The following is a 26,311-nucleotide window of genomic DNA, read 5'->3' on the forward strand; positions in this document are numbered from 1 at the left end:
AACGGAACGGAACGTCTGAGGCCACAATGGAGGCAGCTGGAGGCCCGCGGCCCAAGGGTCGCGGTAGACTCTCCGTGGCAGGTCCGAGTGTTTGCTGTGTGACTCTTTAACAAGGTTTTTGGTGTGTTTTAAGTTTTAAAAAATAAAATGTTGGCGGGGGGGAACCTGGCACCTAACTGTAAGTCTTGGAGAAAAAGACTCACAAGACCTTGACGGAGACGATGACGTTCTGTTGAAAGACTGAAGAAGGACTAAGGAGCCGGAGAGCTCGCTCACAGGGTGGATCCCCAATGCTGACAAGACGTTTCTAACCCAGTTCCGATGAAAGCCCCAGCAGGCTCCGCCGGGCAACGCGACAGATATGAAGTCAGAGGGAAATGCGGCAGCCCCGGGGCCAAGGGCAATCAAACAAGGACTGGCCACCAGATCCCAAGATCTGTCTGCAGCCGATAATAGGTAAGATGGGGTGTGAGCGCCGCAGGGACGGACCAACAGGCCGACGTGACGAGGCAGCACCAGGCAAGCCGACACCCCGCAAGCGACCCTACCCACCCCCGGGTGGGTGGCTTTGACGGGCCTCAGGCTCTCCTGGCTGCCCAAGAACAAAGGAGAGGGGAAAACCACAGGTTAACTGATAGAGGTCGCGGCCACGATCAGTTCATAAATGTCTTCATAAAGTAGAAGAAGAAGGCAATTTTTTAATGCTTGTTATTTATTTTTGAGAGTGAGAGAGCAAGCGTGTGCGGGAGGGGCAGGGAGAGGGGGAGAGAAGCTCAAGCAGGCTCCGCACTGTCCGTGTGGAGCCAACGCAGAGCTCGAACCCACGAACTGTGAGACCATAACCTGAGCTGAAGTCAGAAGGTTGACTGACCTGAGCCCCCCGGGCGCCTGAAAAAGGTAATCTTCTCAACAGCTTAACCTCCAGAAACTCACAGACTCAGTTTCCTGGAGCCCCAGCACCCCCCCCCCTGCAGCGACGTGGGGGCACAGGCCAGAGGGAAGTGCAAGGAGCAGTAAGTTTCCTTCTATCCTGCAGCTTCCGGAAGCAGGCAGAGCAGCACATGCCTCCGGGAGCTCGCTACCGCCTTACCACAGGAGAGGCAGCCTTGGCGTGACGCTAGCCAGGCCTCAGGTGTCCTACGGGTCCGAGGTGGCCTGGGAAAGTCTTTCTGGGGCCCTCCCTCTTGCCTCGACCTCCCCCAACTCCACAGTATCTAACCAGTCACTCCTCACGACCTCGGTGCGGCTCGTCTGCCCACGGGCCCTGCTCCTGCACTTTAATAAAATACCTTTCAGCACCAAAGACGTCTCCAGACCCCACCACGCCCAAACCGCGGCAAATGGAACAGAATAGAGAGCCCCAAAGGACCCGGGCACAGGACAGCTGACAGAATGAGGCCAATGAGACTGCACGTCCGGGAAAAGAACTTTCCGGTAGGTTTTCAAGCATGTGATCCAGAAGCAGTGCTCGGGGAATGGTTATCCAGAGAAAGCAAAACTAAATCCAACGCTCACACTGAAAGCACACACAAGTCACTTTCGGTAGATTAACGTCTGAAGCGTGAGGCGAAAACCGCCTTCGGAAGCTCACGGAAGGGACTACCTTCATGATTTTGAAGCAGGGGCGATCTCTTAAATTTGCCTACCTTGAAGGAGTTGAAGTGGCAACATAAAAAACTGGAAGCAGGCGTTTTTAACGTGTGTCGGAGAAAAGTACTAAGACCAGAAACATGTAACAAACTGCCAGAAATCCTAGAAGAAAGAGACCGCCCACCCAAAGCCACAAGCCCCCGACCCACCCAGACCAGACCCCCAAAGTGTCCCCGGCCGGGCTGCTCCCACTGTGTGCCAGGTTTTTACGGGTCACTAAACTCAAATGTGAACGTGTTTTGGGGGTCTCCGGGCACAAGGCCCTGTGGCGGGAACTGACGGAGACAAAGGTGGAGAAATCGCAGCCTCTGGGCTCAGGAGCCCACACGGCACTGGGCAAGACCGGCTGGAAATGTGGGCAGGCCGGCAGGTGTAACAAGGGAACAGGCTGGGTGCTTTCAGAGCCGCAGAGCAGGCGCCGGGGGACCTTGCTGGGGGCGGGGCCTGGCTGGCACCACGAAGGGCGGAGCTCAGACACAAGGCGGGATCCGGGAGAGATGAAAACCCGGAGCGGGGCGCTTGGTGGGCGGAGGGGTCTCTCCGGAAGAAGAAACTGAGGCACAGTTCGGGCGCCCCTTGGCCAGAGGAAGAGCGCCCGGCGGCGTCAGTGGCGGATGGCCGCGTGGTCCTTGGGCACGGCCACGAAGCGCAGCTTCCTGAGGAAGGGCGGCCTCCGCAGCATGTGCTCGTCCCACAGGTACTCCGGGGACAGCACCTTGGCGGGCTTGCGGTAGAGCAGGTACCTGTTCAGGTGGCTCTCGTCGTGCCACACGGCCTCGATGCCGTCCGCCCGGTCGGCCGCCATCGCCTGCTGACAGGCCGAGGCGAGCCGCAGGACCTCGGCCACCGAGCCCCCGAAGAAGCCCCCCGCGTAGTAAAAGTCGCCCTCGTCAGCGGGGATGTGCGCCCGGGACCGCGGGCGGCGCTCGTAGGTGAAGGCGCTGCGGGCCGCCGCGTAGAAGCCGGGGTGCAGCGTGCCGAAGAGCGGGGCCAGGATCTCGGCGCCCACGCGGTCGCGGAACGCCATGTCCACGTCCACGCACACCAGGTAGTCCACCTCGCGGAGGAAGCGCCGCCGGGAGAAGGCGCTGATCACCTCCATGCGGCGCATGGACACGTCCTGCCAGCGGGAGTAGCTGCGGACCTCCAGGACCACCAGCCGCCTCCCCTCCCCGAGGGGCACGCGGGGCACGTCGCTCGGCCGGTCGGTGAAGACGTAGTAGGTGACCCTGTGTCCCAGCATGAAGTGCTTCTCCGCCGTCCGCAGGAACAGCTCCAGGAAGACCACGTACCTAAGACGACAGCAGCCAGGGGACAGCGGGCGTTAGACAGGGTCGGACAGCGGGAGGGAAGCAGACTTAGGCAGAATCAGCGTATCACCGCGGCCACACTGTGAGGCCGTCACGCTGGGGACCTACGCCGACTGCAAGTCAGTCCCCTGAGGCAGGTGTCTGGAAGAGGCCAGCTCAGAGAACCAGGCGCAGCATGGCAGCCGCCAGGGGCTGGGGGAGGGGAAGCGGGGGTCGCACCCGCGCAGGATGAGAACGGTTCTGAGGCTGGATGGTGGAGACGGTCCCCGACAGTGGGAACGCTGAACACCACTGCGCGGCGCACTTACAAACAGTTCAGATGGTCACTGCTCTGTGCATTTTGCCACGATTAAAAATCAGAAGAGGGGCGCCTGGGGGGCTCAGTCGGTTGAGCGTCCGGCTTCCGGCTTCGGCTCAGGTCTTGATCTCACGGTTCGTGGGTTCGAGCCCCGTGTCGGGCTCTCTGCTCACAGCTCGCTCAGAGTCTGGAGCCTGCTTCAGATTCTGTGTCTCTCTCTCTCTCTCCAACCCTCCCCTGCTCATGCTCTCTCTCTCTCTCTCTCTCTCTCAAAAATAAAAATTAAAAAAAACATTTTAAAAATCAGAAGATAAAAATAACAACCCCAGCCAATCTCCCAGCTGGAGACCGGGTACCTCAACGGGGTCGTGAAAGGGGGGCTCAGACTGCGCCGCGGTGGAGCAGATGTCTCAACGGCAAGGGATTTTCTTAGTCCACAGGCTGGCAAAAATTCAAATGATAGATAATGTCCAAATGATGGCTTTCTCCCGACTCCCGACCCTCCAATGGCTTCTTGTCTTTAAGCAAAAAAGCCAGAAAGTCCTCCAGATCCTACAAGACCCGCCTCCAACCTGCTCTCCTCCTTTACCTTTGGTCGGGCAGGCTGGCAGCTCGATGTTGGGGACACAGGCCAGGCGCGCTCCGCTGGGCCCTCACCCGGCGATTCCCTGGGGCTAGGATGCGGTTCCCTGCAGTGCTCACCCCGAGACTGCCTTCCCTCCCTCGACTACAGCCCAGAGCCGGGGCACACGCCGCTCGGCTCTCCCCGCGGGCATCACTGCGGACGCACGGGCGCGGAAGGCACGGCAGCGGTGCCCTGAACGGGCGTGCACTTTACGATGTGAAATCATAACCCGATACAAAAAAGAGCAAATAAATACACAAATAAATATGAAGACACGTCCCTCTCCACCCCTTGCCCAACCAGAAGTATTTTTTTTAGAGCCCATATCACCACTTGACATGTTTCATATTTGTGTTTTACTTCTTCCTCTGTCTTTTCTGTCTTTACTCATTCTTTCCATTGAGAACACAGCTCCATGAAAGTGGGGCCTTTGTCTGCTCTGGTAACTACCTTACCCCTGTGGTCCACACATAATAACTGTGTTTTGTAAACACACATTTAAAAAACACGTATTTTTAAAAACATGTTTTTAAAAAAATTTTTTAATGCTTATTTATTTTTGAGAGACAGAGAGACAGAGAGCGAGCAGGGGAGGGGCAGAGAGAGAGGGAGACTCAGAATCTGAAGCAGGCTCCAGGCTCCGAGCTGTCAGCACAGAGCCCGACGTGGGGCTCGAACCCACGGACGGTGAGATCATGACCTGAGCTGAAAATGGCCGCTTTACCGCATGAGCCCCCAGGTGCCCCAATAAAGATCTTATTTAACAGCTGAGTAAGGGGACACGTCAGTGTGGCTGAGCGTGAGGGAAAGTAGAAACTCTCATTTACCACTAGTGAAAATATCCATTTTTATAACCCTTTCAGAGGAGAAAATACATCCAAACTTTCAATGTGTAGTCTTCCCCCAATTCTACTTCTAGGGCTCTACGCCCCAGTCCCACTCACATCTGAGTATAAAGACCCAAGTATAAACGTTTACCGGCAACTCACATCACCAGACGCCGGTGGGCTTGTGGAGCGACCGGAATTGGCATATATTGTGAGTGGGGGTGTAAGATCAGAAAAATGGTGGAGCTTTTCTTTACAAAAGTAAACACGTCTCTAACCTAAGACTGAGCAAGTCTACTCCTGGATGTTCAATCAAGAAAAAACAGATTGGGGGCGCCTGGGGGGCTCAGTCGGTAAAGCATCCGACTTCAGCTCAGGTCATGATCTCACAGTCCGTGGGTTCGAGCCCCGCGTCGGGCTCTGTGCTGACAGCTCAGAGCCTGGAGCCTGCTTCTGATTCTGTGTCTCCCTCTCTCTCTGCCCCTCCCCTGCTTGCTCTTTGCTGTCTCTTAAAATAAAATAAAGAATTAAAAAACACTTAAAAAAACCAGATTGTATGTCTACAACGATTTGTCCAACATAATTCGTATTTACTCATCCTATCGAAACCCTGGAAACAGGCGTCCATCAAAAGGAAAATGTATTAGCCAACTATAGTATGCCCATCAGATGGAATGCTAAGCCGCAAAAAAGAGCTACCGATTCATGCAAAATCACAGATAAATTTCAAAATAATGAGAAAAGACAACACAAAACAGGAGCTACGTTATGATTCCAGTAGGTAGAAATCATCTTAGAGGAGGAAGGAATCAGGGCAGGTGATGGTGCAGGAGAGGGTGCGGGGGGAGGCGTCGACCAGGAGGGGCAGGAGGGGATGTTGTGTAAGGAGAATTCTGGTTAGACATCTATGTATCGGACAAAACATTTGCCAGAAGCTTCTGTGTCTGCACATCTCACCCGGGAAGAAGAAAAACCACAAGCGCATCCCAGACTCGAGGGGACGGTGTGCAGAGAGAAGTATGCGGGGCCTGTGCTGACACCCCAGATTTACCCTCACACACAGCGTAAGCGATAGGAGTGGAGAGACAGACAGAAGGATGGCCAGATGAGCAGACCAGTGATCAGGCAAGTACAATAAAATGCTAATTGTGAAGCGCACGGACTCATGGGAAACCGTAAAAAGAAATAATAGATGCAATATGGGAATCCCAGAGGAAGGAGAACAAGGGAAATAGACGGGAAATATACTTAGAACAATATTGGCTAGAAATTTCCCAAACGAGAGACACGGAGATGTAGATTCGTGAGGCCCAAAGGCCCCCAAATAGTTTGAACCTGAAAAGGGCTACCGAGAGACGCATTATAATCACGTTGTCAAAAGTCAAAGATAAGGAGGGTGCCTGGAAAATTGGAAAAGCATGTGACTCTTGATCTCAGGGCCGCATGCTGGGTGTAAAGATTACTTAGAAAGAAAGAGAGACAGAAAGAAAAGAAAGAAAGGAAGGAAGGAAGGAAGGAAGGAAAGAAAGAAAGAAAGAAAGAAGGAAAGGAAAGAAGAAAGGAAGAGAAGGAGGGAGGGGGGAGGGGGGAGGAAGGAAGAAACTTGAAAAAAAAACGTCAAACAAGGAGAGAATTTTCAAAGCAGCAAGAGAAAAGCAAGTCATCACGTACGAGGTAACCCCCTCTCAGAAGCCTCTGGATAGATCTCACAGCAGAGACTGCAGACGGAGAGAGAGGCGGGTGATACATTCACTGAAAGAATGCTACACCCAGCAAAGCTGACTTTCGAAACGAGGGGGAGATAACCCGGTTCCCAACAAAAGTTAAGGGGCTTCATCAGCATGAGACCCGCCTTGCAGGAAATGCTTCAGGGCAGGAGGGAGCAGATGCTGACTAATGTTATAAGAATATGTTAATATATTTATAAAATCCACTGGTCAGGGCAAACATTAAGTCAGATTGTCTGATGTAATGGCAGTGCATAAATCACATACAACTCTAAGAGTTAAAAACAAACATAAAAACTAACCACAACTACAATAATTTATTTATGCAAACAATATTTAAAAATATGTAAATTGTAGCATCAATCACCTAAAATGTGTGTGTGTGTGAGAGAGAGAAGTAAAAGTATTGGGGTTTTTTGTTTGTTTTTTATGTTTTTTATTTATTTTTGAGAGACAGAGAGAGACAGCGCTAGCAGGGGAGGGTCAGAGAGAGAGGGAGGTACAGAATCAGAAGCAGGCTCCAGCCTCTGAGCTAGCTGTCAGCACAGAGCCCGACGCGGGGCTCGAACCCACAAACCATGAGATCATGACCTGAGCCAAAGGTGGTTGCTCAACTGACTGAGCCCCCCAGGCGCCCCGTAACAGTATCGTTTGTATAAGCTATTGAAATTAAATTGTTATCAGCGTAAAAGAGGCTGTTATAAACAGATACCGTTCTATGTAAGCCTTACTTCCTGCAGAGGGAAAACCTGTAGTGGATCCATCACTAAGAGGAGTGAAGGAATCAGAGGTCATGATGAAGTCATCCAGCCACAAAAGAAGGCAGCAAGAGAGGAGGCAAACAACAGAGAGTCCTCAAACAGTCAGAAAACAATGAACAAAATGGCACAGGAAGTCCTGACCTTTCAAGAATTACTTGAGACGTTTTTTAAAAGGTACAAGGATTCTCCACTCAAAAGAAGTTGAATGGCTACATGGATTAAAAAAAGTTTTTCAAAGATCCAACAATAGTCTGCCTAGAAGAGACCCACTCTAGCTTTAGAGACAGAGACCAAGAGAGAAGGAAGAGAAAAAGATACTTCAAGCAAACACTGACGGAAAGAAAGAGGGGAAGCTATGCTTATGTCACACAAAGTAGGCTTTAAGCTAAAAATGATCAAAGGAGACAAAGAAGGTTCTTCTTTAATGATAAAGGAGTCAACCCATTAAGAAGCTATAACAGTTGTAAACATTTACGCACCCAACAACATCAGAGCACTTAAACACATAAAGCAAATACTAACCCAACTAAAAGGAGAAACAAACAGCAATGTAATATTGATTGCTCACTTTAATAACCCACTCTCAAAAATGGATAGATCATGTAGACAGAGAATCGGTAAGGAAACAGCATATTTGAGCAAGACTACAGACCAAATGGACCTAAGAGACATACATAGAACATCCAATCTAATCACAGCAGAATATATGTTCTTCTCAAGGGCCCATGGAACATTTCCTAGCCATATGTTAGGCCACAAAACGAACCTCAGCAAATCTAAGAAGATTGAAATCAGACCAAAGAAAATGTTCGAATGGCCAACGGGTACAGGAAAAGGAGCTCCACATTACTCATCATCCCAGAACCACAAATCAAACCCAAATGAGGCGCCCTCCACGTCTGTTAGACAGCTGGTCTCAGGAACACAAGACGTACACGTGTCCGAGCGCATGCAGGGGACAGGGAACACTTGTGCCCTGTCGGAGGGTCGCAAACTGGCACAGCTGCTGTGGAAACAGTCGGGGGCCCCTCCGAAGTCACACAGAACTGCCCTGTGGTCCAGCGATCCCACTTCTGGATGCCGAAAGAGGTAGATGATAGGGATAGGGATAAAGGTAGGAAATTAAACCAGGGGAGGGGCAGAGGGTCCGCAGGGGGCTTTGTGCTGACAGGCCCACAGCCGCAAGCCCAAGGTGGGGCTCAGACTCACAAACTATGAGATCATGATCTGAGCCAAAGTCAGACACTCAACTGACTGAGCCCCCCAGGCCCCCAGTATCTTTCTAAGGTTTTTTTTTTTTTGAGAGAGAGAGACAGAGAGAGAGAGAGAGAGAGAGAGAGAGAGAACCTGAAGCAGGCTCCATGCTTAGCTCAGAGCCTGATGCAGGGCTCAATCCCACGGCCCTGCGACGCCCACCAATCATTTTAGGTGATTGACACTCAACCGAGCGAGCCACCCAGGCTCCCCTAAATCAGTATTGAGAAGAGAGAGGTATCTGCCTTCCTCCGTTCACCGCAGCAGGATTCCCAACAGCCAGGACAGTATCCAAGCACGCAGCAGCAGTGCGCTGGTAAAGAACGTGTGAGTTAGGTATATTACTCAGCCACAAGAAAAAGAAAGGGAGAAAGGAAAGAAAGAAGGGAAGGAAGGAAGAAAGGAAGGAGGGGAGGAAGGAAGAAAGGAAGGAGGGGAGGAAGGAGAGGAAGGAAGGAGGGGAGGAAGGAGAGGAAGGAAGGAAAAATCCTACCATTTGCAACAACATGGTTGGACTCAAAGCCGTTATGTAAGTGGAGTAGCTCAGACAGAGACAGATGCTGTGTGATCTTAAAAGAAAACACAAGCTGAGTCCATAGAAACAGAGAATAAGCGGCCACCGGGGGCAAGCGGTGCAGGCCTGGGGAGTAAGGCCCAGACTGCCCGACGTGAGCTTAGCCAGCCCCCCGAATGACGTGCACGGCGTGGCGGCCGCAGCGAACAGGTCGCATTGCGATCTGAAAGTTGCCGAGAAGAGATCTTGGCCTGATCGCGTCACGATACACACATCAGGTCGTTACGTTGTGTGCTTTACGTGTGCACGGCGCTACGTGGTGAGTCCCTCCCTGTAAAAGCAGGGAAAACGAGAAGGGGGGAGGAAAGAGCAACGCTGTTGGGAGGCGGGTGGCGGGCAGACACGTCCTGCAATGCGGCCGCACAACCGAAACGTTTCGCAATGAAAGGTTGCCTGCAACGGAGCCTCCTGGGCCAACTCTCCGAAACGGTCGGCTCAGGCAGGGATGACACGGCTGTGGAGCAAGAGCGGCAGCCGTTCGAGAGAGGAAGGCCCGCGTTGCGCAAAGGTGCCCAGGACGCCCCGGGGGAGAGGCCGGGTTGAGCCTCCGGCCAGTTTCCAAATCAAACAAGCAATCCCCAAAGCCGGAAGTGCAACGTGGAGGCCTCGGGTCCTGCGCCGCCGAGGAGGAGGCCTCGGTCGCCCTCCCTGGGGGATGGATCAGGGCCCGTGCGCACCCGCTCATGGGCTTAGGTGACAGGGCTAGGTTCTGCTAAGTGGCCGTCGGTTGGCACTGGCACTTCTGGGGCAGACAGCTCTCGGGTGTGGAGCTGCTGGCGCCTGGCGGCCCCTGCAAATCCCAACAGGTTCACCTGCACACAAAGCCACCCGCGCTGCCCCTCCCCGGTGAGCACCCCACCCTAGCAAAGACCGACACCTAGTGAGGAGAGCCCCCCGCCCTGGGGCTCGGCTTCCACTTTAGCCTGGGCAAGTGTCCTTCTTCGAACAGCTGTCCAGATCTTACCTACTTTTTAAAGTTTATTTTATTTATTTTGCGAGAGAGAGAGAGAGAGAGAGAGAGAGAGAGAGAGAGAGAGCAGGAGCAGGGGAGGGGCCAGCGGGAGGGAGAGAGAATCCCAAGACGGCCCCGCACTGGCAGCTCAGAGCCCAGCTCAGAGCTCAGACCCACGAGCTGTGAGATCATGACCTGAGCCGAAGAGCCAGGCCCCTAACCAGCTGAGCCACCCAAGTGGCCACCCCCACCCCCCGCTGCCACCTCTTACTTACTTTTTGATGGCGAACACGGTCAGTCCAATGGTGGCGTTCCTGAATTGCGCGTCCAGAATGGCAGAGTCAAAGACCCCCTCCCAGATGACCGGAGCAAACCAGGGGGTCATGACCAGCACGTCCGTCCTCCTGGAGGGGACAGGTCACAGGGCGTTAGAGCAGGCATGGGAAGGCGGGCCGGGAGGGAAGGGCCTGTCCGGCAGTCCGCAGGCCGGAAGCAGCGGAGCTGGACGCAGACGGGCCTCCGGAGTCCAGCCGGTGCTCTGTGTCTCACTCGCTCAGCGCCGAGCCAGGCCCTGCGGCTCCCTCGCTGCCCTGGCGTGGCGTGTCTCCTGGGCACCTGCCACGGGCTGGGTCCCACAGGACACTCCTTCCGGGAAGCCCCCAACCCCGTTTCCGAGGAGGAGCTGCACCTCAGTGAGAGCAATTTGCTGGACAGTCCCTTTCCCAGAAATAGGGGGTTGGCCAGAATAAGACCCCAGTTCCTGACACGGGGCTCCTGACCCCCCGGAACTCCCTGGGGGATGGAGCACCTTTCATTTTAATGAGATGACCCGGGTGGGCTCCTGGGTGGTGGGGGATGGGGACGGCCACCGGGAAGCCCACGCCGTGGTCAGGAGCGTGGCGCTGCGGCCCGGCCCCCGTCCGCCTGGGAGGGAGAATCAGGAACCGATGGTGACTCGGGTGTGAGGGGGTCTCCACCACGTCCTGACTGCGGGGCCCGGAGAGGGCACGAGGCTCCGGCCTCCCCACGCCGCCCCCGGTGCCTGGCCTGGCTGCTCCCACGACCTCGGTGATACACGGAGACTCTAGAGAGGAGACGGTCGTCGTGGGCTCTGCGGGCCCGGGGAGGGGCCGGTGGGGCCTGGGCTACAGCCGGCGCGCCAGGAGCCCAGGGGACAGCCCAGAACCGGCGACTGGCATGCGGAGGGGGCGGCCGTGGGGCTGAGCCCTATTCCCCGTGGGGCTGCCGATGGGGGAGCGGCGGCCACGCTCCGTGTGGGAAACCACCCGTTTGCTGGCAGGAGAGGAAGCACGAGCTTGCTTTAGGGACAAAGCTGGTCTCCAGCCCCCTCCCATCTCGAAGCCCCCACCCCGCCCAGGGCAGGCCTGCAGAACCTTCCCTGCCCTTCTCCACCCCCAGCCCACACGATGCCTCTCTCCTCTCCTCCCGTCCTGCGTCACAAGTGCCCATTCACTGCGGCTCCTCCGACGCCACACCTCCGGGACCCCGGGACAGGCTCCCGCCAGCTGGCCCCTCCACGTGCGCTGCGCCGACAGAGACTTTGACTTAAAATTGCTCTAGGAGGCGAGCGAGAGCAGAAGCCACCAGGGGAGGCTGCCACCGACTGGTGGGCGCTGTTGAACCGGGTGCGTCCAAGATCTTATCCTTCCAGTATGTGATTGGTTTTTAAAATAAGAGATTCTATGTTTTTTTAGGTATTTTGGATGTGGGGACCCTGAGTGCTTCAGATCGTGGGACTGCCCTCCGGGGACAGCACCTCTCACTCCGGGGAAGTCACGGCCTCCGGGGGCCTACGGGTTCAAGGCGATGCAGGTGCTGCTGTCAGAATGGATGGTGCGCGCTCCTAGCGCCCCCGGCAGAGAGGTCTCCAGGCCTGGGCTCCGACCCTGCCTGCTTCCTCACTGGGAGGGAGGCCTCTGAGCCTCAGTTTCCTTCTTGTAAAGTAAGGCCTTGGGGTGACCTTCCTGTCTGAGGCCACAGGGACGGGCGCCAGCACCCGGGGCACCCAACCCAGACCTGTCCTCCGTCCCCGGGAAGAGAGAAGAGAGGGTTCCAGGCCTTCCGTGGACCTCCATGCTCCCCGGGCCTGGGGTTAGCGCCCGCCCCCACCATGGCGAGAGAAGGGAAAGAAAAGGCAAAGAGAGGTGGAGAGAGGGAGATGAGCGAAAGGAAGGAAAACCTGAGGCCGCGGTGCCGGGAGCCGCTGGTGGAGGCAGGTGCGCACTCACTTACCCAGGCTTGAGGAGCTGGGCCTTGGGGTAAACCATCCTGCAGAGGGGACAGGGGTCAGGGAGGGGGACACTCGCATCTCAAGGCGTCTTCCAGCCGAGTGGTCTGTGCCCACAGCTGCAGGGCGCCGTCCTCCCTGTCAGATGGCCCGCGCCAGCCTCAGGGCCACCCGCCCACCAGGAATCCTCCCTCCCTCCTTCCTCAGTCACTTGTCTGCTCACTAGACTGCGAGCCCACCCAGCCCCGGGGAGGCCCCGTGCTTCCCAGTGACAAACCGAAGAGGCTAAGAGCCAAGCGGAGGAAAGGGGCTCGGCCTCCCTCCGCATCCCCCTCCTCTGTGCGTGCGTGTTTTAAGTCCTGACATGCATCTGCCTCACAACGACGAAGTGCCCACCCCCACCCCCTCCGGCCCCCACGCCCTCCCCCGGTCACACCACCCAGTGTCGGCTGAGCTGAGGGCTGAGAAGCCAGGGCTGAGCGCGCCACGGGCTGACCCTGAGCAGCCACCAGGCCGGAGGTCAAGCGGAGGCCCCCTGTGACTGCCTCCGTCTAACATCTCCTCCTGCGCTCCTGGCCCCCGTCCCCCCCCCCGTCCCCCTCCCCTTCTCCCTGCAGTCAGGCCCTGGGCTGGGTGGAAGGGTGAGGAAGGGGTCAGGGAGGCTCATAAGGACTTGTTGGAAAGACGCACGGAAACGCCAGAAGAGGGGGCCCCCATACCTGGGGACTTCAGGCACTCTGCAGGTGTCCGGGGGGCAGTCCCTCTCACTAGGGAGGGAAACAGACAGCACTCAGCCCAGCGCCGGGTCCTGGGGGACGCGCTCCCCGTGCCAGCGGCCAGGTCTCCTCCGGGACCAGCCACACCACGGCCCCTGTGGGTAAGCTCCCGCATGCAGTGGAGCAGGGGTCTGAGCAGGGCCTGGAAGCCCTGGACACGCGGACCATGCCTGGGAGCTTGGGGCACAGGTCCACCCGGGGGTGGTGGCCACAGCCTCGGGAGACTCCCCCCCCTGCAGGAGGGAGGAGCAAAGACCTGGAGGCAGGAGCTGCGGCTGCCCCCGTGGGTCCTGGAACCCCCCAGGGGAGCTGTGGCGATGCCCCCCTCACCCTCAGCCCTGGGAGCCCCGCTCCCCAGCCCTCACCTCCACTGCGTCGTCGTTTCCTCCAGCACCCCCTGTGGGGCCCCGCCATGGCTGTCTGGGCTGAGGGAGGGAAGGTTGCACTGACTTGCTTCATGAGAAGTGGCCACTGCCGCCAGAGAGCCAAGTCCTCAAGGGTGGGGGGCGCCCCAGGCAAGGATTAGGTGTGCACCCGCCCCATCCCTGAAGACCCCAGCCAGGCCTAGAGATGGGAGGAGGGGGGAGGAGGGGGGAGGGGAAGAGGGAGGAGGGGAGGGCGGAGGGGGGGCGGCGGCAGGCTCCTGGGTGAAGTTGCTCCTGGGGCTGAGGAAGGCCCGTCTTTGTGAGGGAACAGGAAGGAGCAGAAGCCATTACCTCAATGGCAGGACCTCCGCTTGGCCCTGCAGGTGGCCGCCCTCGGTGCTGCTGGAGAGAAAGGTGACACTAGCTGAGCCCACTGTCCACCCATCCATCCAACCGGTGCCCCCTGGCTGGGCAGAGGGAGGACAGCTGGGGTCAGGCTGTGCCCTGGGGCTCGTGACCCATCCTGGTTGGGAGCTGTCACCTTACCTCGACCTGGCTGGGCCCCCTCCCCCGGCGGCTCCCGTCGCGGGACCCCGGCCCCCACATGGGGCGCTGTCCCTCCCAGAGTCACCCTGGGAGCCCAGGGTCTCTGGTCATAACTACCTCCAATTCAGTACATACATGTATTTCTATTTCCGGAAGGAAGGAACCACCCCGAACCCAAAGACTCCGCCATTACCTTTGAGACTCTCCTATCTGCCTCCTTCCGGGAATCAGGCTGAAAACATTGCTGGGGGACAAACAAGAGTGTGAACTGAGTCCTCTCTGGGCTGCGGGACCGACGCGCTGGGGGGGGTGGGGGGGGTGGAGCCTGAGACACGCAGCCCCCCCCTTCCGCCCCCCCCCCCCGTTGGACGCGGGGGCCCAGCCAGAGCCCCTGCGGCCCGTCCCCGCCCCTGCGGGTCCCCCCACCGCCGTAACGCAACCCCGTCACCGCAGTAACCACGCTCGCTGGGACCCGGCGTCCAGTGTCCGATTCACCCGAGGAGTCCAGCCTGGGTGCGAGGCCGGCCCCGGCGCAGCACGTGGGCGGGTAGAAATCTAGAAATCCCTCTTTCTAACAAATTCCCAGGTGCTCCCTGGACATTCTCAAGCCCAGAGTCCTGCCTCCTTTCTATGCGCTTTTCTTTTTATTTCTCTCTCTCTGTTTTTCTTTAGAGGTAGAGAGTGCAGGAGCAGGGGGGAGGGGCAGAGGGGGAGAGAGAGAGAGAGAGAGAGAGAGAGAGAGAGCGCGGGAGAGAATCCCAAGCAGGATCCACACTCAGCGTGGAGCCTGATCCCACAACCCGGCCGGGATCACGACCTGAGCCCAAATCAAGAGTCAACACTCAGCCAATGCAGCCACGCAGGCGCCCCCTTCTATTTCTTTCCTTTTTTTTTCTTTTTTGAGAGAGAGAGAAAGAGAGAGGTGCAAGTGAGCGAGGGGCAGAGAGAGAGAGAACAGCAGGGCTCAGCCGGAGCGGGCTCGAGCTCACCCCACGCAGGAGTCAAACTCACAAACTGAGATCACGACCTGAGCTGAAGCCAGACGCTCGCCCCACTGAGCCCCCACGCCCCCGTTCTCCAACAGCGCTGTCACGAGGTGAGCGGAAGCCAAGGGCAGGTCGCGGACCCGGTGCCGCGGACTTAGGCGTCAGAGCAGGGGATCTCCGATCTTACCTGTGGCCCCGGTACCCGGCGAGAACCGGCCCGGAGCCCCCACCCGCCCTTGGGAGACGGCGGGGTTGTGCCAAGCGGTGCTGGAGTCCCACCGTTGGCCCCCCCGCCCTCCCCCGCCCCATGGAGTCCCACCGTGGCTCCCCCGTGGAGCTTCTGCGTGTCCCGTGCAGTGGCCTCCCCTGCGCCCTGGGTGGGACTTGGGCAAGACGGTGAGCCCCTCTCCTCAGCCCTCCACACTGGCCCCTTGGGGGCGGGGATGGCGCCTGAATCACCTTGGTGCCCAGGCACCCGGGCTGGCGCCTTGGGAGCTCGTGGGGGGGCGGGTGCGTGCACGCGGCTGAGCCGATGAAGCCAGCAGGGGTGGGGTGTCTCCATCTGGACCCACGGGGAGAACCACGTGCAGGCCCGCGACCTTGCACCTCCTGTGACCCCATCGGCTGGCAGGCTACAGCAACCCCCAGTGGGGGTCAGACCCTGGACGCCCTAGGGCTCCTCGGACTCAGATGGTCCACATCAAAATCCACGGCATTCCCTGTCCTGACTTGACCCCCTCTGTTTACTCCTCCTGGTGACACCACTGCCCACCAAGCAGTAGGGAGGGAGGGTTCAAAGCTCCCCTCCGCGCCACGCACCGGACAGGCGGGTGGGGCCCACGCGGGCACCGGCGGGCGGGCCCTGAGGCCTGGCATCGGGACCACCCGGGGCTGAGTCTGGGCTGTGCCCGCGTGGGACTTTTGCCTTCTGCCAAATTGGAAGGTAATTTTGCCCATCGCAGAATTCTGCCCTAGGAATTATCACCGTTTGTATGAATTAAAAATAAATAAGTGGTGAGACATTCAAATCACTCCTTGAACATTGAGTTCATCTTTCAAAACTTAAATGTTCATTTGAAGAAAGAGCTCTGATTATGAGCTTTTGGAACATTCCGGGAGTGCTCCCGTAGGCGTGGTCACGCCAGGGTGCATTTGTAAGTTACGCTCAAAGAAAACATGCAAAAATTCTACATCCACAAAAAAATTTATTTCTTCTTTTTAACTTTTTTAATGTTTTATTCTATTTTTGAGAGAGACAGAGACAGTGCATGAGCAGAGAGAGAGGGAGACACAGAATCGGAAGCAGCTCCAGGCTCTGAGCTGTCAGCACAGAGCCGGACACGGGGCTTGAACTCAGGAACTACAAGATCATGACCTGGGCCGAAGTCAGACGCTTAGCCGACGGAGCCCCCCAGGCGCCCCCCAAAAATATTTATGAAAGGAACACATGAGGAGGCAAAAAAGGGACACCTGGACGGCTCAGCCGGGCAAGCACAGACTTGATTTCCGCTCAGGTCATGATCTCACAGTTCATGAGTCTGAGCCTCATGGCGGGCACTGTGCTGACAGAGTGGAGCCTGCTTGGGATTCCCTCTCTCCTTCGCTGCCCCTCCTCTCTGTCTCTCTCTCTCTCTCAAAATAAATAAACATTTTAGAAGGAAACTTAATCTAATAATCAGGTGAAGTTTTTGGGTACCAAACATTTATCAGTCTAAAAAAATTAAAAAGGCAATCCCAAGTGTGTAGAAATGAGGGAGAAAAGAAGATAAAATGAGATCAAAACGCGAGCCAATGCGGAGGACGAGGGTGCTGGATGAATCACCCAAAAGAACCACAGCATCTAGACGGAGAAAAGAGGGGCGCCTGGTGGCTCAGTCGGTTGAGTGTCCGACTTCGGCTCAGGTCATGATCTCAAGGTTTGCAGGTTTGAGCCCTGCGTCGGGCTCTGTGTTGACAGCTCGGAGCCTGGAGCCTGCTTCTGATTCTTTGTCTCCCTCTCTCTCTGACCCTCCCTTGCTCACGCTGTCTCTCTCTGTCTCTCAAATATAAATTAAAAACATAAAAAAAAATTTTAGATGGAGAAAAGAGGCAGGACCACAGACCCCGCCCCATCAGGCCGCCGCACTGGGCACCTGGCTGTGACAGACATTGCAAACCTCGGGGAGGGGGGTGGGGTAACAGGTGTCTGGGTCCCAGCACAGAGCAGCAGGGCGTGGGGACAGGTGTCTCCAAATACCTGAAGGCATGACCTGGAAGGGGTCATGGACCCTGGGGTCCTTATGTCACAAGGAAGAGTATTTTCACGCAATTGGAGGGCACGTTCTAAGAATCAGACGTCGGGACAGGCAGCTGGCAGAGGACCAAGTTCCGCTGCTGCACAGAGGTCAGGCGGAGCCTGGATGCCCCGAGGGACAGGCCGAGGAGCCGGCTCAGCCCCAGACCCGCAGCAGGACACAGGCAAGCTCTGAAATGGACGCCATGCCCCAGGAGAGCACGGCAGCTCAGGAGGTCCCCCTGCGGGCAGGGGCCCCCGGGCTCTTCCAGCCGCCTCCCCAGCACGGTCCCAAGTTTTCACGTGTGGCTTAGACCCCGAGGGCCTTCGAAGCCCCGGCAAGTGTCTCCCCGGCTGATCAAGGGGTGTCTTCGGGAAAGCCTGTGTCCACCTCGTGACAGCCCATCACCGGTCGACTCCCCCTTCCACACCTGACACTGTTCGGGACCAGGAGCTGTCCCACTGGCGGTGACATCCCTGCACCCCTGCCCTCCGAACAGCAGGCTCGGTAAACGCCTGCCGGGGGGCGGGGGGGGGGGGATGTGCCGATGTGTCCGACGGTGGGGGGGCACCACTTTCCAGAACACGCACGGGCCGGACCGCAGCCCCAGGCGGCCGGCTCACCCCAGGGGCCTGGGAAGGGGGTCTGGAAGGGTTTGCATCCTGCACTTCCGACCTTACAACCCGGCTCTCCCCTTAACCTCTGGAGCCTCCGCTCCCCCGGGTGTAAAATGGGGACAATAATGCAGACCTTACAGGTTGTTGGGAGAACGGACAGGAATGTCCATCAAGCATTTTGCTCGGTGCCCAGCACGGAATCGATATCCAAGAAGGATAAACTCCTTCTCACGAATTACTTTACAAAAGTCAGCAGTGAAAATGCGGACGGCACTCAAGGCTAGCCACTAAGTGAAATTGCTCCTTGTGGTCTCAGCGTCAGCCTCCGCAGAGTTGTGGCTGCGGGCAACCTCACCTCGTGGACTAGGAACCAGGGCACTGAAGGGAGCCACTGGAACCTATTTTTTTTTTTAAGAGAAAAAAATGTTTGTTTTCAAACATAAACTCTGATCTGTCAGCACAGAGCCCGACGCGGGGCTCGAACCCACGAACTGGGAGATCATGCCCTGAGCCGAAGTTGGGCGTTTAACGGACTGAGCCACCCAGGTGCCCCTACGGTTTGTTTAAAACAAATGAAATGCAGTAAAAAAAAAAAAAAAAAGTGTTATCTGTTCTCCATAAATGCGTCTGAAGCATGACGTGAGCTCCGTGTGCCGTAACGGGTGTCTCCTCCACCCCTCACCCCAGCCCGGGGAATCTACAAATGCCTGGGAATCCTCAGAGATGGGAGCTGAGCGCACGGGGAGACCGCACCCCTGCGAAGTGGCGGCCTGACGGGAAACTTCCGACGCGTTCCCACGGCTTTCTCACCTGTGAAATGGGAGCGGAGGTGTTGGGAACTACACCTTCTCTGGGATCTCGGGTGAGGCCCAAACCCTAACTGTTTCTGGAATTAAAGTCAAATTAGCCATAAGGGGGTCCCGGGGCGTCCCCACCCTCTTACCTGTAGAAGCCCAGACACGCGGCCACGAGCAGGAGGCCGCACAGCCGGGGGCTGGCACTCCTTCCCCAGAGGCCTGCGGAGACGAAGCCGGCGTTACTGGAGCCACGTTCGGAATCACCTTGTTGGGACCCACGCTGGGCCCTGGCAAGCGAGGGGCTCAGTGCGCCCCAGCTGGAAGCCCTCCCCTCCTGTGTGCCCTCCGGGAAGGAGGGCCACACCTCTCGGGAGGCTCCTGAGCCTCACCCCGCAGCCCCTGGTGGCCCTCCTTGTTGACAAGCCCCCGGAACTCGGGTCCACTCTTTACACCGCAGAGGACGGGGGTGGGGCGCAGCAGTCACCCCCCTGGCAGAGCGTGGAGGACATGACCCAGGAGGGCTGTGACAGAGGAGGGCGCCCCAACCCTCTCCACTGGGGGACCCCACACCCGTGGGCACCTCCCAGCCCTAATGCCACGGGGCTCACAGCACAGTTACTACAATAATACATCATGGCGGGAGAGCTCACCGCAGGGGTGCGGCCCCCCGGGAGAGGGCACGGATGGAAGCCATACTGCACGCGTGGGCTAAATCTTAGCTGAAGGCGCTGGGTGCCGCAGGGCCCCCCGCTGATAAAGAGCCTCGTCCCCCAAGCCTCTGACCACTGGGGTTTACGCCGCCCAAGCCCGATGTCCCAGAGGCAAGAACCTCACGGATCACAAATGGGGGGGGCGGGGGGAGGTCCCAAGTGCTGGACTGAGAAAAAAAGGAAAACGTGCACATGTGCCCCTGGGTGCAGCCCAGACACGGTTACCAAAGACTTTCACTGGGTCTAAGAGGCGTATGTCGGCTTCCTCTGGGTGTGAAAATGTGAAAACCAGGCGTGTGTGCAAACATGTAATCCCAGAGGAGTATGCAAAGGTAAGGGTACCTTCTTTGGCCTCGGATTAGGCAAGGGTTTTATTTTTATCTTTTTAATGTTTTTTTACTTATTTATTTTAAGGAGGGGAGCGCGAGTTGGGGAGGGCCAGAGAGAGAGGGAGGACAGACTCCCAGAAAGGCTGCAGGCTCCCAGCTGTCAGCACGGAGTCTGACATGGGGCTCAGCCCCGCAAGCTGTGAGATCATGACCCGAGCTGAAGTGGGATCCTTGACTGACTGAGCCGCCCAGGCGCGCCTAAAGGCACAGTTTAAATATGTGTAGTGAGCTATATGTCAATTATCCCTGAAGCTGGTTAAAAAAAGGAAAAAAAAGCCACAGTGAGATGCCATTTCCCACCACCAGAGGGCGATAGCACGCAGCGCCTCCGGGGAGGGGGAGGGCGGGGCGGTGGGGAGGTCGCCCCCTAGAAAGTGAAGCTTGGTTCTTGGGGATGCATCAAACAAACAAACAACAAACCCACCTTAGACAGTAATGATTTGTGGCCTTCCAGAGCTTAACTTTACCCGCCAAACCTTGCTCCTTACCATGTTTCTCTTTAGGGATAATACTTTTTTTTTTTTTTTTTTTTTAAGCAGGGTCTGTGCCAGATGTGGGGCTTGAACTCATGACGCCGCAATCAAGACTCACGTGCTCTGCTGACCCGGGCAGCCAGGTGCCCCCTCTCTTTAGAGGCAATTTAAATTCATTTTTATTTTCTTCTTTACTGTGCCGTAGCTGGGGAGGGGTGAGGCTCAGAGAACTGCTGCAGGGGGTGGGAAGGGGAGGGAGTCTGGCAGTGTTGACCCGGAGTCAGACCCCCGCAGCCTGAGATCCGGCAAACCCTGTTCTGGGGAGTTTCACTACAGACGCCTGTCCGCACGGGACGTGACTGTGACTCCAAGGGCTTTGTTGGTAAGAGCAGAAGCCTGGAAACGCCCCCGGGGTTCACCCCAGGGACTGGGGTCCGCTTCCGGGTGCGGGCAGCTCCGGGACAGGACAGAATAGGGGCGCTCTGAGCACGGGCTTAACGCAAAGTACGGAGCAGTACAAACAATACTCCACCTTGGGTGCATTGTTAAGGCTCCCCAACACCTACGAGGCTGCAGGAGGAATCACTCCTAGGCCCCGCAGAGCCGCGGGCAGCCGGCAGGACGCGAGTGGGGGTCCCCTCTCCAGCGCCGCCCCCCTCTCACTTTCAGCTTCAAACAGCGCAACTGCACTGCCCGTTCCCAATAATAAAATTAGAGTGAACACATAAATAAACCAGAACGAAACAGAGACGCTACATTTCCAGTCTTGGAGAGGGGAAGGCCCTAAGTTCGGCCACAGATTTTTCTTAATAGCCCTAAATGAAGACAATTAAATATGACCTGATGAAGATAAAATTTTCAGGCATGGTTGGGAAGGCAGCCGCAAACCGAATCAAAGAAACAATTTTTTAAGTTTGGAACTCATGTCACAAACCCCCAGTCCCTGTAACAATAGCTCCTGGGATTTAATAAGAGCAACCACTGAATTGGTTGGTTTTTAAAGATTTTTATCTTTAAGTCATCTCTACACCCAAGTGGGGCTCAAATTTACAGCCTCCAGATCAAGAGTCGCTTGCTCCACGGACTGGTCCAGGCTGGCCAGGCGCTCATGAATTGTTTTTTCTTTGCTTTGTTTGTTTTAATGTTTATTTATTGAGACAGAGTGAGAGAGAGAGAGAGAGAGAGAGAGAGAGAGAGTGAATCCCAAGCAGGCTCCGTGAAGAGCACAGAGCCTGAAGCGGGGTTCGAATCCATGAACGGCGAGATCATGATCTGAGGGTCAGAAGCTCCACCAACTGAGCCACCCAGGCGCCCCCATGGATCGCTTTAAAGGGCAAAGGGTCCCAGGTGACAGATCACACTGCAGGCGTTCAACCTTGCTCCAGTGACCGCAGCACAGTAAAGCCAGTACCTGGTGCAGACTGGCCCGGCAGGGGCGCCGCAGGGCGCTGGCAGGGCTGAGCCAGGGGAGCTGGAGACCCGCCGCTATCAGCGCAGGGCGTGGATGAGGGGACACAGCACAGCGCAGTGAGTGTGCACTGTTCTTGTTTCTCCTGGACACTCCCTTCCCGGGCCCTCCCAAAGCTCCCGTCCCGGTAGAAAATGACTCATCCTGTCTCCCGGGGGCCTCCGTCCCTCCTCCCAGTCCCTCCTCACCCAGCCTCCACCCCGGCCACCCGCTGGGACCCTCTGTCACTGCCTCCTCAGTGCCCTCTCCTCAGCCCTCAGCCCACCTGCCCCATCAGCGCTGAACTCTGCTCCCTTTGGTCCGTGTGCTGGCCACACCTGTCCCGCCACCGCTGCGCCTCCTCCTGGGGGACACAGACACTGGAGGCTGCGGCGTGGTCCCCGCCTTCCTTCTGTCCCCACCGTGCACCACCGGAGCACGGACTGTCACCCTCCAGCCTCTACCTTTGGACGTGGAGACCTAAGCACTCAGGGACCCTCCCCATGAAGGCACGTCAGCCCTTTCCCGGCCAAACAGGCCTCTGGGCAGGGCACAGGTCCCGGGTCGTGGCCAGGCACCGGAGCGCACTCACTGCGAGATCAGAGGCGTCTCCCCATTCCTTTCCTCCCAGCCCTGAACCCAGCGCTTCAGCACACTGTCACCACACCTTCCTGTCACCACACCTTCGGAGTGTGGCCCTGGGGGCGGCCGCGGGCGGTGGGGGAAGAAACGGTCCACAGGATGGCCGTGTGGTCCGGCAGCCCCACCGCCGGCTCTCCGCCTGCACAGGGTCTCTGCTCTGGGCATGGAGAGTGGACACACTCCAGAACCAGGGCGAGAGGAAACGGTGGACGCCAGTGCCCCCCCCCCCCCAGCCAGCTGGGGACAGGGCTTCTTCAGGGAGTCCTGCTCCCAGTCTGGTTGCCTCCTACCAACAAGAGAATGTTGACATCAGGAAGAGAAGCGGCTTTGGTCTGCTTTCCTCTTCAGGAAAAACAGGTGCCCTCCTTCCGCCTCGCTGAGGGGCCTCCGGCCCCTTCCCACTCTGCGCCTCCCCCCAGGCGCCCGCCCCATCGGCCCACTGTCCCAGGAGGCAGGACGGAATCCAGGGCTGTGTGCTGTCTCCCTGGACCCTCCCGGGGTCTCTCCAGGGCCACTTCCTCGGCTCTCGGGGGAGACGGCTGAGCAGGGGCTCGGAAGCCTTCCTGGAGGCCCCCCGGCTGCCTACCTTCCTCCTCTGGTCAAAGAAGGGGTGACTGCAGGGCCTGGGGTCCGACCCCAGCTGGGGTGGGGGCGGAACCCGGGAGATCCGACTCACACAGCTTATTTTCACATCCCAGCTTTGGGCACACGCTTTGCCGTTCTGGAAGTTTCGTGGAGGCCGCACTGTGTGCCAGGCCCTTGCAGAGGGCCAGGGGTGAGAAGGTGAGTAAATGGTGCCAGGTCCCGGGCGTTGGGGGATGGGCACAGAGAGGATCAGGTCCTCGCCGTCAGGGTCATCGGGGACGGGCAGCGGGGGCACAGGGCAGCCTCGGGCGCACTCCGGGCCGGTGGACCTGACAGTGTCCCCGGGAAGGGCACACCGGCTTCCCCTCGGGGAGGGGGTTCTGAGGGCTCCCGGTGTCCCACGCTCCCCCCGCCCGCAGGGCTGGGGTTCCCCGATGACGCTCAGCCCTGGGGGCTGGGCCGGGGCCTGCGGTTCCACTGACAAGCAAGAACAAGCCGTGTTGATCTGTCTCTAGGCAGCAGCGAAAATGGTGAGGGGAGGGCCAAGGGCCAGACAGCAGCTTCCCTCCCTCGGCCTGAGACGCAGGGACCACCCTCTGGGGAAATATGTGGCAGACCCCACCCTCCAAGCCAGGCTTGGGGTGAAGGTTGGGCTGGGGGGGGGCCTCCTCAGGGCTCTCCAGTCCTCTCCCCTCTCCCCCCTCTCCTTCCCTCTGTCCTTAGACTCCGCCACACTGTGACTTGGGCATAGTGACCTCAGGGACCCAGCCTGCACTCACAGGAGACGGCCCCCCTCCTCAGCCTGCTTCCTCTTTCCTTCCCTTTCTCTCCCAGGCCCCTTGCTCCTGGTCTCCTTCCTCCCAGCGGGTGCCCAGGCTCCCCCACCCCAAGCGCTGGCTGGGTCTGAGCTCAGAGTCTGCACAGCCGACCTCACAGGCGGAGGAAACTCCCTCACTGACCACCTGCTCCAACCTCTGGGACCCAGACCAGCAGAGGAAGGAGAGAACCCGGGGGAGGGCGCCGGGGCCAGAGGGCTGGGCAGGGGGCTCTTCATGGCAAATCCAGGCGTTTCTCCCAGGGCTCAGGCCACCGTGCTCAGTGCCCTGCCTGCGCTCAGAGCCCTGCCCGCACCCAGTGCCCTGCCCGCTCTTCCCTGGGCGCCCCCACCCTCATTGCCGAAGGCTTCCCCCACACCCACACCCATAAGCAAATGCAGCTCCCTGACCCTCCCTGGCCCCACAGCACCCAACTGTCCCCACCCCCGACCTCCGGCTCCGTGGCTGGGAAGCCTGGCAGAGACAGCACAGCCCCATGCGGGTCACCATCGCCCCTGCCCCCGTCCCGGAGCCCTTTTTCCTCCCCACTCACTTCTGGGGCCCATGACTCCTCTGAGGCGCCCCCGGGCCAGTGGGGTAGGAGGTGGAAGGTGCCCTGGCAGAAGCTGTAAGCACCGCTCAGACCTCAGGCTCAGAGCCAGACCAACCTGGGTAGCTAAGTCTGGCTCCTGCCTGGGCCCAAGCCCATCTGTCCCGTCAGGGTGGGAGGAACCAGACCCGGCAGGGGGTGGCCACCTCAGGTCAGTCCCAAGACAAAACCTGGACTTTTCAACCAGCTGCCTGTGGCCAGCGGTCCCAGCCTCCGATTGCGGGAGGAGGGGCCCAGCTGGCGGGTCCCCCTGAACTCGGGCCAAGCCCGCCTGCATGGGCGGCCGCCAGAACCGCCTGCATCTGCATCCCGGCCACCAAGCGCTGGGAGCTTTGGCCCCTGCTCACGTGTCCAGCGCACCCCGCACCCCCGCCCGGACCTCTCCGCCTCTCCTCACCTGCGTTGCGTCGCGGGGGGCTGCTGTGCTCCGGGCGCATCGCCTCCCCCAGCCAGCCGCCCAGGGGGCTTGGACACCTGCTGGGCTTTATTGTTTTCTCCAGAGGAAAGGTCCCAGAGACTTCTGACACACACGGGGATGAAGATGCTCTTCCCCGAGAGCCCCCGGGAGGATGTCGCCGGCAGTGCAGGGACGCCAGGGCGTGGGGGCCCCACTCAGGACTGAACTGCAGGGCAGGGCGAGCGGAGCACAGCCGGCTCCCGGCCGGTCCTCCGGCTCAGACGCTCCGCGTAGGCTCCCACCTGGCCCCGCGGGAGGGACGAGGGACCAGGAAGGGCGGGGAGGGGACGCCGCAGGCCACTCCCAGCCGGCCGGCCCCACCCACCTCACGCCTACACAAAACTTAACTCAAAACGGGCCAGTGGCCTAAACAGGGGCTTAGCCATGCAAACAAAATTGTTTTATTATTTATAAAATATAAAAATAATATTTTAAAATACAAATCGCATCTGATAAGGGTCTAATATCCAGATTGTATAAAGAACTCTTTAAAAAAACCTTTTTAATGTTTTTATTTATTTTTGAGAAAGAGAGAGCATGAGCAGGGGAGGGTCAGAGAGAGAGGGAGACACAGAACCGGAAGCAGGCTCCAGGTTCTGAGCTGTCAGCACAGAGCCCAACGCGGGGCTTGAACCTCCGAACGTGAGATCTGACCTGAGCCGAAGTCAGACGCTTCACCGACTGAGCCACCCGGGTGTCCCAAGACATCTGACTTCAAAAGGGACACGGGACTTACAGAGACACTTCTCCAAAGTTGTCACACAAATAGCCAGCGCGCAGGCGCAAAGGCTCCCCACGCCGTCAGCCATCAAGGAAGCGCGGGGCAGAGCCACAGCGAAAGGACCCCCACACCCGCTGGAACGGGTAGAATCAAAAACAGGGGAACCAGCAAGTGTTGGTAAGGACTGGAGAAACTGGGGCCCGCAGCCCGCAGGCAGGAACGGAAAGCGGGGAAGCTGGAGAGCAGTTTGGCGGTTCCCCCAAAATGTAAGGCAGCATCGCGGCGGAACCCCGCGAGCCCACTGCTCAGGTGCAGGGACCCGCACAGATGCTGCGATGAGCCCCGCCCACAGGTTTCATAGCCGCGGGTTCGCAGCAGCCCACCGGTGCTCCGCCAACAAACAACGTGGCCGGGCCACGCAACGGAATATTATTCAGCCACGAGAAAGGAACGCCGTCCTGATTGATGGCACATTCCAGGCATCTCCAAAAATCGTGCTTAGTGAGAGCACTGAGACACGAAGGCCAGTACTCCACACTCCACTTCTACAAAATGCCCGGAATCAGTAAATCTGTGGAGAGAGGACTGGTGGGCTGCCAGGGGCCAGGGAGGGGACGGGGGTGGGGGGGGCGCCTGGTGGATGAGGGTGTCCTGAGGGCAGAGGAAGAGGCGGGCAGCACCGCGGTGTGAGTGGACTAGATGCCCCTGAATCACACACCTATTTTTGAGGGGGGGCAGGGGAGTGAGGGCAGAGCCAGAGAGGGAGAGGGGGACCGGCAGAGCTCCCTCAAGATGGGGCTCGTGTTCACCTGATGCGGGACTCGAACTCATGAACTGTGAGATCATGACTTGACCTGAAGTCAGACGCTTAGCCGA

The 26,311-nt window shown here is 58.1% G+C and overlaps 1 protein-coding gene across 3 annotated transcripts; it reads right to left on the bottom strand.

The window, feature by feature from the left end:
• Nucleotides 1-820: 820 nt before the first annotated feature.
• On the bottom strand, nucleotides 821-24,972 carry ABO (ABO, alpha 1-3-N-acetylgalactosaminyltransferase and alpha 1-3-galactosyltransferase). Of its 3 annotated transcripts, none has more exons than XM_029920002.1 (9): nucleotides 24,655-24,972; nucleotides 18,733-18,805; nucleotides 14,107-14,157; nucleotides 13,719-13,769; nucleotides 13,368-13,427; nucleotides 12,946-12,993; nucleotides 12,232-12,267; nucleotides 10,254-10,382; nucleotides 821-2,942 (listed from the first exon to the last, which is right to left on the bottom strand). In XM_029920002.1, exons 1-9 carry the CDS (start codon nucleotides 24,692-24,694, stop codon nucleotides 2,255-2,257), a joined length of 1,176 nt encoding a protein of 391 aa, XP_029775862.1. In that variant the 5' UTR covers nucleotides 24,695-24,972; the 3' UTR covers nucleotides 821-2,254. The 3 variants fall into 3 exon arrangements, with proteins under 3 accessions (XP_029775862.1, XP_029775861.1, XP_029775860.1); XM_029920001.1 differs by lacking the exon at nucleotides 24,655-24,972 and adding an exon at nucleotides 24,201-24,607 and having other exon boundaries at nucleotides 13,719-13,766; XM_029920000.1 differs by lacking the exon at nucleotides 24,655-24,972 and adding an exon at nucleotides 24,201-24,605.
• Between the last annotated feature and the right edge of the window lie 1,339 nt (nucleotides 24,973-26,311).

This window comes from Suricata suricatta, chromosome 13, assembly GCF_006229205.1.
Source record: "Suricata suricatta isolate VVHF042 chromosome 13, meerkat_22Aug2017_6uvM2_HiC, whole genome shotgun sequence".
NCBI classification, from domain to species: domain Eukaryota; kingdom Metazoa; phylum Chordata; class Mammalia; order Carnivora; family Herpestidae; genus Suricata; species Suricata suricatta.

Excerpts from the sequence above, each read along its gene's own strand:
- ABO (XM_029920000.1), bottom strand. The coding sequence starts at position 24,534 with ATGCAGGCGGGCTTGGCCCGAGTTCAGGGGGACCCGCCAGCTGGGCCC. Across the intron at positions 18,806-24,200 it reads AGGAGTCATGGGCCCCAGAA|GCCTCTGGGGAAGGAGTGCC; the intron begins GTGAGTGGGGAG and ends TCGTCTCCGCAG. Across the intron at positions 14,158-18,732 it reads GCGTGTCTGGGCTTCTACAG|CAATGTTTTCAGCCTGATTC; the intron begins GTAAGAGGGTGG and ends TTTGTCCCCCAG.